The sequence below is a fragment of the Dendropsophus ebraccatus genome, chromosome 8, assembly GCF_027789765.1.
Source record: "Dendropsophus ebraccatus isolate aDenEbr1 chromosome 8, aDenEbr1.pat, whole genome shotgun sequence".
NCBI classification, from domain to species: domain Eukaryota; kingdom Metazoa; phylum Chordata; class Amphibia; order Anura; family Hylidae; genus Dendropsophus; species Dendropsophus ebraccatus.
The window spans coordinates 24,114,170-24,127,745 of NC_091461.1; the positions used below are offsets into that span (position 1 = coordinate 24,114,170).

At 41.2% G+C, this 13,576-nt stretch overlaps 1 protein-coding gene across 1 annotated transcript in view; it reads right to left on the reverse strand.

The window, feature by feature from the left end:
* The window catches only part of C8H10orf90 (chromosome 8 C10orf90 homolog), a 179,239-nt gene that overhangs the window by 74,234 nt on the left and 91,429 nt on the right, over positions 1 to 13,576 (reverse strand). Inside the window, exons 6-7 of the mRNA XM_069981801.1 lie at positions 10,619 to 11,519; positions 7,832 to 8,023 (exon numbers count right to left, since the gene is read on the reverse strand). Of these exons, the coding sequence (XP_069837902.1) occupies positions 7,832 to 8,023; positions 10,619 to 11,519 (1,093 nt within the window). The remainder of the gene's footprint in view (positions 1 to 7,831; positions 8,024 to 10,618; positions 11,520 to 13,576) is intronic.

A 13,576-nucleotide genomic window follows, 5' to 3' on the forward strand; every position in this document is an offset into this window, starting at 1 on the left:
AAGATTCGGGTTACTGGGATGAAGCACTACGTGTATTGCAGCATAGAGCTTAGGCTCTGCACATTTTTAAGCAAATTCCCCTTTTCCTCTCCTATAGGCTCCTGTAGTAACTGTGGTACTTCTGCTGTTTGGTGGATTAAAGACAGTGGTTATGTGGGTTACCCCCTGTATGTAGGATCCCCTGCTGTGCCCCCATATAAGAATAATGTTCCCCTGCCTTGCCCCACATATACGTATAGGGGGAGATTTATGAAAGGATGTAAATATACACCTGGTGTAAACTGCCCACAGCAACCAATCACAGCTCAGCTTTCAGCTCTGGTAGAATATAAGAGGAGTTGTGATTGGTTGCTTTGGGCACCTGGATTGCCCCACATTCACATTCAGTAATAATGTCCCATATACTAATAATGTCCCCATGCATTGTTTCCATATAGTAGTAATGCCCTCTGCATTACCCCATATAGTAGCAATGCCCCCTGCATTGCCCCCATATAGTAGTAATGTCCCCCAGCATTGCCCCCATATAGTAGTAATGTCCCCCAGCATTGCCCCCATATAGTAGTAATGTCCCCCAGCATTGCCCCCATATAGTAGTAATGTCCCCCTGCATTACCCCATATAGTAGTAATGCCCCCTGCATTACCCCATATAGTAGCAATGCCCCCTGCATTGCCCCATATAGTAGTAATGTCCCCCTGCATTACCCCATATAGTAGTAATGTCCCCCAGCATTGCCCCATATAGTAGTAATGTCCCCCAGCATTGCCCCCATATAGTAGTAATGTCCCCCAGCATTGCCCCCATATAGTAGTAATGTCCCCCTGCATTACCCCATATAGTAGTAATGTCCCCCAGCATTGCCCCATATAGTATTAATGTCCCCCAGCATTGCCCCATATAGTAGTAATGTCCCCTGAATTGCCCAATATACTAGTAATGTCCCCCTGCATTGCCCCCATATAGTAGTAATGTCCCCCTGCATTGCCCCCATATAGTAGTAATGTCCCCTGCATTACCCCATATAGTAGTAATGTCCCCCTGCATTGCCCCCATATAGTAGTAATGTCCCCTGAATTGCCCAATATAGTAGTAATGTCCCCCTGCATTGCCCCCATATAGTAGTAATGTCCCCTGCATTACCCCATATAGTAGTAATGTCCCCCTGCATTGCCCCCATATAGTAGTAATGTCCCCTGCATTACCCCATATAGCATTAATGTCCCCCTGCATTGCCCCCATATAGTAGTAATGTCCCCCTGCATTACCCCATATAGCATTAATGTCCCCCTGCAACACCCCCAAATAGTAATAGTGTCCCCCTGCATCACCACCCCCCCCCCTTCAATAAAAAAAAATACAGTATACTCACCTAATGTTGGCATGTAGTCTGTCTTCCTCTCTTCTCCCCTCTCTAGCTTGTCAGGCATCGGACGGATCCCCCAGCAAGCGCGATGACGTCCCCCTGCACCTGCTGGAGGATTCGGCGTCAGCTAAGGAGATGGGTGAGATCTGGGGGAAGGGGGAGCGGGAGCGGGAGGGGGACGGCGCCAAGGTCATCAGAGGAGTCTAGAGGGAGGGGTAGAGGTGCCCACATCCCAGAACTCTGCGGGGTCCGCGGTCCGTTGCACGGCCCCCCTGGGGGGGTGCAGGGGCTGGGGGCGGGCCGGGTGTGATAGACGTGTAGATGAGTGCAGGGGCCGGGCGCTGTGGGCGCCCCGTGCGGTTGCCCGGCCCGCCCGGTAGTAGAAACGGCCCTGATCACAGCCATTTGTTGGAGCCAATCCACCAAAACTAAATGAAGTGGATTAAGTGGTCTGGCTATACCAGGGGCCGACACAGACTGCATTGGGCCCCTGTGCAAAAAGTAGGGTGTTGTGCGGGCCGCTGTAATGTATCTTCCAGGGGGAAGGGGTTTGATATGGAGGGGGGTTGCAGGCCGCTCTGATCCGCCGTTACACAGATCACAGCACACTTACCTCATCGCACATATCATACACTCCTTACCTCATCACACATAGCACAGCACACTCCTTACATCACACATCACACTCCTTACATCACACATAGCACAGCACACTCCTTACATCACACATAGCACAGCACACTCCTTGCCTCATCACACATAGCACAGCACACTCCTTACATCACACATCACACTCCTTACATCACACATAGCACAGCACACTCCTTACATCACACATCACACATCACACTCCTTACATCAAACACAGCACAACACACTCCTTACATCACACAGCACACTCCTTACATCACACATCACACAGCACACTCCTTACATCACACACAGCACAGCACACTCCTTACATCACACACAGCACAGCACACTCCTTACATCACACATCACACAGCACACTCCTTACATCACACACAGCACAGCACACTCCTTACATCACACATCACACAGCACACTCATTACATCACACATAGCACAGCACACTCCTTACATCACACACAGCACAGCACACTCCTTACATCACATACAGCACAGCACAGCACACTCCTTACATCACACATAGCACAGCACACTCCTTACATCACACATCACACAGCACACACCTTACATCACACATAGCAAAGCACACTCCTTACATCACACATAGCACAGCACACTCCTTACATCACACAAAGCACAGCACACTCCTAACATCACATACAGCACAGCACAGCACACTCCTTACATCACACAGCACACTCCTTACATCACACATAGCACAGCACACTCCTTACATCACACACAGCACAGCACACTCCTTACATCACACATAGCACAGCACACTCCTTACATCACACATAGCACAGCACACTCCTTACATCACACACAGCACAGCACACTCCTTACATCACACATAGCACAGCAAACTCCTTACATCACACATAGCACAGCACACTCCTTACATCACACACAGCACAGCACACTCCTTACATCACACACAGCACAGCACACTCCTTACATCACACATAGCACAGCACACTCCTTACATCACACATAGCACAGCACACTCCTTACATCACACATAGCACAGCACACTCCTTACATCACACATAGCACAGCACACTCCTTACATCACACACAGCACAGCACACTCCTTACATCACACATAGCACAGCACACTCCTTACATCACACATAGCACAGCACACTCCTTACATCACACATAGCACAGCACACTCCTTACATCACACACAGCACACTCCTTACATCACACATAGCACAGCACACTCCTTACATCACACATAGCACAGCACACTCCTTACATCACATACAGCACAGCACACTCCTTACATCACATACAGCACAGCACACTCCTAACATCACACACAGCACAGCACACTCCTTACATCACACATAGCACAGCACACTCCTTACATCACACAATTTTTACATGGTTCTATATCTGAAATGTAGAAGCTACTATAATTTTTCTCAATCCTTGTTCACTAATGTAGTAGTATATAGCCTTTGTTATTTAGAAAACATTGTAATCTGCCAAGGTTCCCCATGGGTAACATAATCGGTTAGGGGCCCACTGAGACTCACTCCCCCCCCCCCCCCCTAGGCTGAACCCCTAGCTACGCCCCTGGGTGTGCCGAATTTGTAGCTGTACAGGACATATTACCTTCTCCTAGAAGCATAGCTTATGGGAGCATTCCAGAATATATATATATATATATATATATATATAAATATATTGCTAGTCCAACAGTCATACTTACCTCTCCCTTAGCTCTCATTAAGACTCCTTCTGGTACCTGTTGCTAGTCTCTTTTACTTACTTTGGAAATTACATGTCTTGGCAGGACAATACTGCGGCCAGTGATTCGCTTAGCAGGCAGGCCCTACTTTGAAATGTTGTCTCTAAAACAAGTAGAAGAGACAATCAGCAGGTACAGGAAGAAGCCACAACGGGATCTGCGGGGGACTGAGGTAGGTAAGTATAAAGGGTTTTTTTTACCCTAGGCCAAGGAATGTATAAAACAAAGCTAAATACTGGAATACCTCGGTGAAGGGTAAAGTGTCTTCTACAGCTGCACCTAAAAGGTTTTCCCCAAATGTATTCTTCTGTTACTAGACGCCTCAGTGAAGATGTTTGTGTTTTTTTCCTCAATCTTCTTCTTATACTTTCACCTTGTAAGTTTATGCATCTTTTTGAATCTGTTAGTTTAGCCGAAAATCCAGCACTTAGTAAAAGACACTGAGGCTTTCCTAGGGGCGTATTCATGTTTAGTTTTTTTATGCAGTTTTTAAAGCCAAAGCCAGGAACAGATCGTAAATGGAGAACACGTATTAAAAAAGACTGAGCGTTTTCTTTTTAACTCCATTCCCAGCTGTGGCCTCAAAAACTGCATCAAAAAAACCTGAACATGAAAACAGCTGCTGCCACATGCCACATTTTCTGTAGTGTTTTCCTATGTCTTTATCTTTTTTTATTTTTTCCTGCAAAATACTGCAATTACCTGATAATTGGAAATCAATAGGGAAATATACACATTGGGGGAGGTTTATCAAACATGGTGTAAAGTGAAACTGGCTCTGTTGCCCCTAGCAACCAATCAGATTCCACCTTTCATGTTTCAAAGAGTCTGTGAGGAATGAAAGGTGGAATCTGATTGGTTGCTAGGGGCAACTGAGACAGTTTCACTTTACACCATGTTTGATAAATCTCCCCCATTAAGGCTATGTTCATACACTGTAAGAGAGTAGCTGCTCTATGACCTCGCCGGGTCACAGAACGGCCAGTCTCATAAAAGATCATCCCTGCCGGTACTGCAGTACTGGCTGGATGGTCTTTAGCGCCGCTGGGTTCTGATGCGGGCGCATCCATGCACGCCCGTATCAGAACTCCCAACCGCACACTATGGAGCGTGCGGCCGGAGCCGCTTGCTCCATTGTGTGCACTGACAGGGTTTTCTAGGCCTGCTTCTCATAGTGGCCTCATTCATCATTACAGTTTAGCCTTTGCTTATAAAACAAGACAAACTATCTGCTTTCCAAATTATTAAACAAATACACGAACATATAAAAGCCGCTGCGATTGCTTCTTCTATGTTATCCTTACACACCCAACGTTACACACCCAACAAGTGGCCATGAAGAAAGTGGCCATGTTTTTCTAAGTTTGGACAATCCCTTTAAAGTGTCACTGTCATTTCGTTCTTTTGCAGAAATCAATAGTCCAGGCGATTTAAGAAATGTTGTAATTGGGTTTATTAGGCAAATATGCCATTATCTACATTTAAAAAGACTTTCCCCAGGTCCCCCCCTCCCTCCTCTCTCTCATTCACTGCTCATTATCAGGAAATCTCAACTCTTTTACATCAGTCGAGCCCTGTGTAATCTATGGAGAGGGGAGGGAGGAGGGAGGGAGATTAGTCACCAGCAGAGAGCAGAGAACAAAGGATTACACAGTGGGACTTGTGTGAAAGTCAGTATTAAGAGGGCAGAGAGGTCACTGCAGACTGTCAGAGGAGATAGCCCGGTGATGTAGCTGTAAATTAACTCTTTGTTGTCCTGTTTTGGTGCCTTATCTGCCTCCACCACTCCCCTCTCCATAGAAAATCATGAAGACAGGGAGAAGAGCTTCAAACTGTTTTTTTCATGATAAATGCATTTTTGGCTAATAAACCCAATTACAAAGTTTCTTAAAATCACCTGTACTATTGTTTTCTGCAACAAATATAAAGTAAACGACAGTTACACTTTAAGGCCTACTGCACAGGGTTATAATGATTCCTCTGACTCTAAAACTTTTGATCCATTGGCCCCTATTATTAGTATCACCATACTCATACAAGACATCTTCCGCATAATCAGGTTCCATGGTTGTTCCCTTCCTTTCCTAATTTGCTGCCTATTCCATAGTAGTAGTATAGGAATACGTGAAGGCACAACAGTCGGTGTGATTGACAGCTGCTGGCAGGAAAATACAGGTTAATAATACTATGGGGCCTGTGTAGGGAGATTGCAGCAATCCTATTTCTAGCAATAAGGAGTTCTATGAATACATTCTAGACTACTGCCGCAATGAATACTCACTCCCAAAATATAATTTCCAAACATGAACATTGTGAATAAATAGAATATAGGTATATTTCATAGCAGCCTTTTTGGGATGGTTCCCACAAATACTGATCTCTTTTTTAAACATATCCCTATATCCAACCAGCCACACAATGGTCACTCAATACTGCAACACTATATGCAGAGCTAAAACTGATAGGCAATGACTGTTAGTAATGTATTACTTGTGTACAATATATGAGATATATTATCTGGCACTATATATGATATATATTATCTGGCTCTATATATGATATATATTATCTGGCAATATATATGATATATATTATCTGGCACTATATATAATATATATAAGGGTGTCTTTACACATAGAGATTTATCTGACAGATTTTTGAAGCCAAAGCCAGGAACAGACTATAAACAGAGAACAGGTCATAAAGGAAAGACCGAGATTTCTCCTCTTTTCAAATCCATTCCATGTGTCAGATAGATCTCTCTGTGTAAAGGCAGCCTTACTTGGGACTACATAAAATATGCATTATTTGGTTACGATATGTGATATCTATTATCTGGCACTATATATATGTAATGTATTATTTGGCACTATAATATGTATTATCTTGCACTATATATGATATGTTTTATTTGGGTACCATATACAATATGTATTATCTTGCACTATATATGATATGTATTATCTGGCACTTTAAATTATATTTATTACTTGGGCACTATATATAATATGTATTATTTAGCACTATATATATGATATGTATTACTTGGGTACTATATATAATATGTATTATTTGGGTACAATAAATGAGATGTATTATTTGGCACTGTATATGATATGTATTACTTGGGTACTATATATGATATTTATTATTTGGGTACAATTTATGATATGTATTATTTGGGTACGATATATGATATGTATTTGGCACTATATATGATATGTATTATTTGGGTACGATATATGATATGTATTTGGCACTATATATGATATGTATTATTTGGGTACGATATATGATATGTATTATCTGTCACTATATATGATATGTATTATCTGTCACTATATATGATATGTATTATTTGGGACTATATATTTTATGTATTATTTGGGTACTATATATGATATGTATTATTTGGGTACTATATATGATATGTATTATTTGGGTACTATATATGATATGTATTATTTGGGTACTATATATGATATATATTATCTGGCACTATATATGATATATTATTTGGCACTATATATGATATGTATTATTTGGCACTGTATATGATATGTATTATTTGGCACTATATATGATATGTATTATTTGGGTACTATATATGATATGTATTACTTGGCACTATATAGGATATGTATTATTTGGCACTATATAGGATATGTATTATTTGGGCACTATACTGTATATGAAATGTATTATTTGGCACTATATAGGATATGTATTATTTGGGTACTAAATGCTGCAACATAAAGTGGGGAATTGCATATAAATAATAGAGAGCATTAACCAACCTAGGATCGGGCTTGAGTTTTTCTATCAAAAACACTAGCATCATACTGGTACAGGACCAGGGTTAACAGTCTTAGACATGCTGAAACCTTTTTTGATTTCGTTTTAGTAATGATATCAGTAATACTTTCATATAGCATGTGTTTTATTTACTCTCCCCTTTAATATTCCTTATGGTCCCTTTGGCCATAACACAAGATATACTGGAGCTCGGTGTCCATTGCCTTTATGCTAATAGCAGATATGGTCCTATGGATTACCTTTCAGGGGAACGTTCTCCTTCTGTAAACTCTGCTTACTCCTTCCCTGGTTGGAAATTTGTTTCCCGAATATGAAGCTGAAGGTGGTTATGCTTGACCTTTCCGCCCCGGGATGAAGAGGAGAACTTTTCTCTGCATAAATCTCACTAGCAGGCACAGGATCCTTCTTCTGTATATGTGGGAAATCGAAGGCTGCGGATATAAAAGTTTATAGTTAATCTTAGTGAGGCAATAAAAGAGAATAGTGTTTAAGAAAAGTGAGACATCTGAGGCCTTACACCAGAGGAGAACTGTGTATAGTAATTTCTCTTGAAGTGTTGGGTGGACTTATTACATGTTTTTTTTATTAAATCAGATGATGTGGATAAATACAGCGAATATATGAGCCAGAGGCAACAAAGCTATCAACAGGGAATTGTTAGTTCTCTGTATTCATCATTCATCCTCATTTATATAATTGCATGTTTTGCTTGCAAAACTCTTAGACTCCTTAATTTATCGTCACTTAGTAAAATTATCTTTATGCCGTTGCCTCTAACAGAAGTCCTCACAAAGATAAGGATATGAGTGGGCAGGTCACTGCCTCCCATAATATCAGAACAGTCCTCTTCTGCTGTAACCATTTCCAAGATCTGCTTGCCTACAGAATGTTCTATTTAATGGATGGGTGTCTCTATATATGTCACATGTGTTCTTTTTTCTCAATAACACAATGACATGAATGGTTAGGTCACTGCCTCCCACAAGATCAACACAGTCCTCTTCTGCTGCTGTAACCATTTCCATGATCTGCTTGCCTACAGAATGTTCTATTTAATGTATTAGTGACTGTATATATGTCACACGTGTACCTATGCTCAATAACACAATGACATGAATGGTTAGGTCACTGCCTCCCACAAGATCAACACAGTCCTCCTCTGCTGCTGTAACCATTTCCATGATCTGCTTGCCTACAGAATGTTCTATTTAATGTATTAGTGACTGTATATATGTCACACGTGTACCTATTCTCAATAACACAATGACATGAATGGTTAGGTCACTGCCTCCCACAAGATCAACACAGTCCTCTTCTGCTGCTGTAACCATTTCCATGATCTGCTTGCCTACAGAATGTTCTATTTAATGTATTAGTGACTGTATATATGTCACACATGTACCTATGCTCAATAAGAAAATGACATGAATGGTTAGGTCACTGCCTCCCACAAGATCAACACAGTCCTCCTCTGCTGCTGTAACCATTTCCATGATCTGCTTGCCTACAGAATGTTCTATTTAATGTATTAGTGACTGTATATATGTCACACATGTACCTATTCTCAATAACACAATGACATGAATGGTTAGGTCACTGCCTCCCACAAAATTGACACAGTCCTCCTCTGCTGCTTTTATCTGCCTGATAACTAATGTTCTATTCTGATGTATGGTAACTTGACACCATGTCAATGATATCATGACATAAATTGTTAGATCACTGACTTCCATAAGATCAACACCGTCCTCTTCTTCTGCTGTAACCATTCCCGTGATCTGCTAGACTACAGCATTTTCTATTTTAATGTATGGTTGACACTATTTATGTCACATGCTTCCTTATACTCATTGACATAATGACCTGAATGGTAAGGTTACTGCTTCCTACAAGATCAAGACAGTCCTCTTCTGTTGCTGTATTTCTCCAATCTGCTTGACTACAGATTCTTTTATTCTTATGTATGGTAAGTTGAATGTATCTGCCACATGTTTACCTATCCTCAGTGATATGATACATTGAATTGATTGGTTGATCACTGTCTCCCATAATATCAGAACAGTCTTCTTGTGCTGCTGTAACCATTTCCATGATCTGCTTTTCCTACAGAATGTTCTATTTAAGGTATGATTGAATATGTCACAGGTGTACCTGTTCTCAATAGCACAATAACATGAATGGATAGGTGACGGGTCACTTCATCCTACAAAATCAACACTGTTTCCCATTCTACTGTTGTAACCATGCAATTGATCTGCTTGAGTACTGAATGTTGTATTCCAACATATGGTCGATGCTATTTGTCACATGCTGGCCTATCCTCCCTGAATATTGAGTGCCTTATAGTAGCACAGCAGCCTGCTTGTACCACCCTGTGTATTGATGTATGACATAGCAGCACGTAGCACTGGATGAACACACATACTACTCTTTTTTTTTTAATCTAGCAGTCTAGCACATGTCAGCAGCACAAACACTTGGTGAGCAGAGTGCATGCACTACCCTTTGTATTTATGTATGATGTAGCAGCACGTAGCATTGGATGAACACACGGATATATGTTATTGGGTCATGTGACTTTGCCATCCAATCATTGTTATTCTCGTTTTTTTGCGATGCTACGTACACCAAGGGGCTGTGGCAGCCTCACTGCATGTTGATTGGCTAAAAAAACGGAAAAACAGGGAGGAAGGAGGATTTGAACACTCATCGAATATTTATCGAATACCTTACTATTCGATCAAATATCTATTCGATCGAACAGTATTCGCTCATCACTAATATCCATCCCTGTCCTTCAACTAACCTAAGGGTCCTCTTAGACCCTATGGCTGCATCCAACTTCTCCAGCCACCAGGAGTTAAACGCTGAGTGTTCGGGTTCAGACGAACCAGAACATTCGCCAAGTTTGCTCATCACTAAACATGTCCACCAAGATCTTAAGGAGCTTTATTTACATTCAACTCTGAACATCCTCTACCACCCTCTCTCTCAATTAATAATAGCACCATGTGACTTCTGCTCACCTTCGATATTGAGATAATTGGAGACGTCTTGGCAAGGGTCATGGTGGTATCCATCTACTTGTTGCTCTTGATTCCTATGATGAGCTTTCATAGGTTTACGGTTGGGTCGTTCAAAGTCAACTAGGCTCCTCTTCTTATGTTCCCCCTGGAGTTGATTTCTTATTACATGTCTAGGGGGTTCCACGGACTTGTTATTAAAAGTATGGTTGTGTCTACTTTCAAGAGGAGGCTTTATCCTAAATGACATTTCTGACTTGTAGGTTCTTTGGTTGGCTCCATGACATTGGGCAAGAGACACGGAAAATAACCTGGGTCTATAATAAACAGTGCTTGGACATGTCTGACCCGTTTTAATGTGGACCACTGACGTAAATGTTGTGCGGTCGGGGTTCTTTATATATTGCTGATCGGCCTCCTGAGTGTTCGAAACCCCAATGGGCCGAGGTGGAAATTCCTGAGAATGAATGAAACCAGAGGGTTGGAAAAGCTGGCTACAATCGGCTCCATTATCTAAGAATCTACATTGCTGATTGTGTTCAACTGATGAAACCGGAGCCTTCATTAATAAGTCATTACTTCTGCACAGAGAAGAAGCTAGGTCACTGGTAATTTCCTTCGGAGCGTGGCATAAAGATGTAATATATCTTCTGGCTGTAATTGTAATAGACGAAAAGCCTTTCTTCCCATCCAGGCTGTGTTTTTCCCTGGCAGGATGGAGTTTTGTTCTGTCGGAGGATGTCACAATCTCTAATTTGCCGGGAAGCGATGACAATGTTCTTTTAATGCTGCTGGCATTGTGATTCGCCATAGACTGCCTCACACAGGTGGTAATGGGCTCGGTGATCATGGATTGTGAAGAAAGGAGCTTGCCATCATCTTGGGATTCAGCCTCATCAATCATCTGCAAAATGAGGACGGATAAAATCACTTGTAATTTAAACAAAAAAACTCTTTGGAAAAAGAACAAGTTCTTAAAGGCTGCTTTCTATATTAGAGAGCTTTTCATATGGAATCGCGAGTGGGAAAAACTAGAAAAGTTCTGGTCTGGGTTTTTTGTTTGTTTGTCTTTTTTCCCTTCTTAAATTTAACCACTTTAATCTTTAATAATAATAATAATAATAATAATAATAATAATAATTATTATTATTATTATTATTCTGTAATAATAATAGTTAAAGGGGTTGTTCACCTAAAAATTTTTTCTTTCAAATCAACTGATGCTAGAAAGTGCCAGAGATTTGTAATTTCTTCTTTTAAAAAATCTTGAGTCTTCCAGTACTTTTAAGCTGCTGTATAACCTGCATGAAGTGGTATTTTTTCCAGTCTGATACAATGCTGTCTGGTGCCACCTCTGACCATGTCAGGAACTGTCCAGAGCAGAAGGAAATCCCCATAGAAAACCTCTCCTGCTTTCCAGACTACAAAGAAAACACCACTTCCCGCAGGACATACAGCAGCTGATAAGTACTGGAAGACTTGAGATTTTTTTGTAGGAAATTACAGATCTCTGGCAATGTGCAACATGTGTCTTTTATTCTTCTTATATGTTCTTGGATACAAACATACAACAAGCTATGATCATTTCAAACTGTAACTGACGCTTCCTCTCGTCTTTACACCCTTCTTCAGGAGGTGGGTGTAGAGATTCGCGTAGGGGCTCAGAGGAAGCACCAGTTACGGCATGAAACAATCGTAGCCTGTTGTATGTTTGTATCTATGAGCATGTAAGAAGAATAAAAGACACTTGTTGCAGTATTGGATGAGTGCCGCGGCATCTTTTCATTGTTAATGACTTATCAGTAGAATGAAAATCCCCCAAAAAATCACACACAAAAACCCCCCACATAGGGTAACAATTACTATTGATTGTAATGTAATTTTTTCTAGAGTTTTCATCTGTTTTTTACCCAACTGAATAAGACTAATTTAACAAACTAAAAATTGTGAATAGAACAGTCGCAAAAATTTGCGCAAACAAGTCACTTGGTACTGACCAGACGTAGGCCTGCACCAGTTTGTGCAACTTGATAATGATAAATTGGGCGCAAGTGCCGGATTAGGCAAAATTTTGGGGTGAATACTTTAAACAAACAAATTTTAAAAAGTCGCATCCAAAAAATATTCACCTATTGAATACCCGTTCATAAATAGAACTTACACCAAAAATGGATGAAAAATCCAATTATTCAACTAAAAATAGGCACACAGGCCTTGAAAAATTTCCCCCATTTGCACCCAATATTTTTTCATTTCGCAATACATGAAAATAATAAAATGAAGGGTGCCAATAAAATAAATAAATAAATAAAAACCATTAAGGGTGCGTTCACACCTACAGGATCTGCAGCAGATTTGATGCTGTGTTCAGTTATTTAAATGTAATCTGCTGCAGAAAATCAGCTGCAGATCCTGTAGGTGTGAACGCACCATGAAATGATATAAAATATGCAGTTGCAGGAAGAGGTTAATATTAAAGAGACACTGTGACCCCCTTTTTCCATTATGACTTCTCTACACAGGTGTAAAGGGTAAACTTAGCAGTTTTCATACCTCATTTTATATCATACGTCATGGTGCTTCTTCAAGTAAAAAGTCATATTTTATCATCTGGGATTGCGATACCTGGGCGGGGCTTCATGGCCAAAGTGCCACACCCCCTCAGTGACATCATTGCCGCATGGGCCCCGCCCCCTCAGCAGCCATTGGAAGGGACGGCCTAAAGGTCTAGGTCCCACAGAAACACCAATGGCCGATAAGGGGGCGTGGTCTATGCAGCGATTACGTCACGGAGGGGCTAAGTGGGGCTGGGGGCGTGGCTAAATGGTGCTCCGGCCGTGAAGCCCCGCCCAGGTATCTCAATCCCAGATGATAACAGATCACTTTTTACTTGAACAAGCACCATGACTTATGATATAAAATGAGGTATGGAAACTGCTGAATTTACCCTTTAGGGTGCGT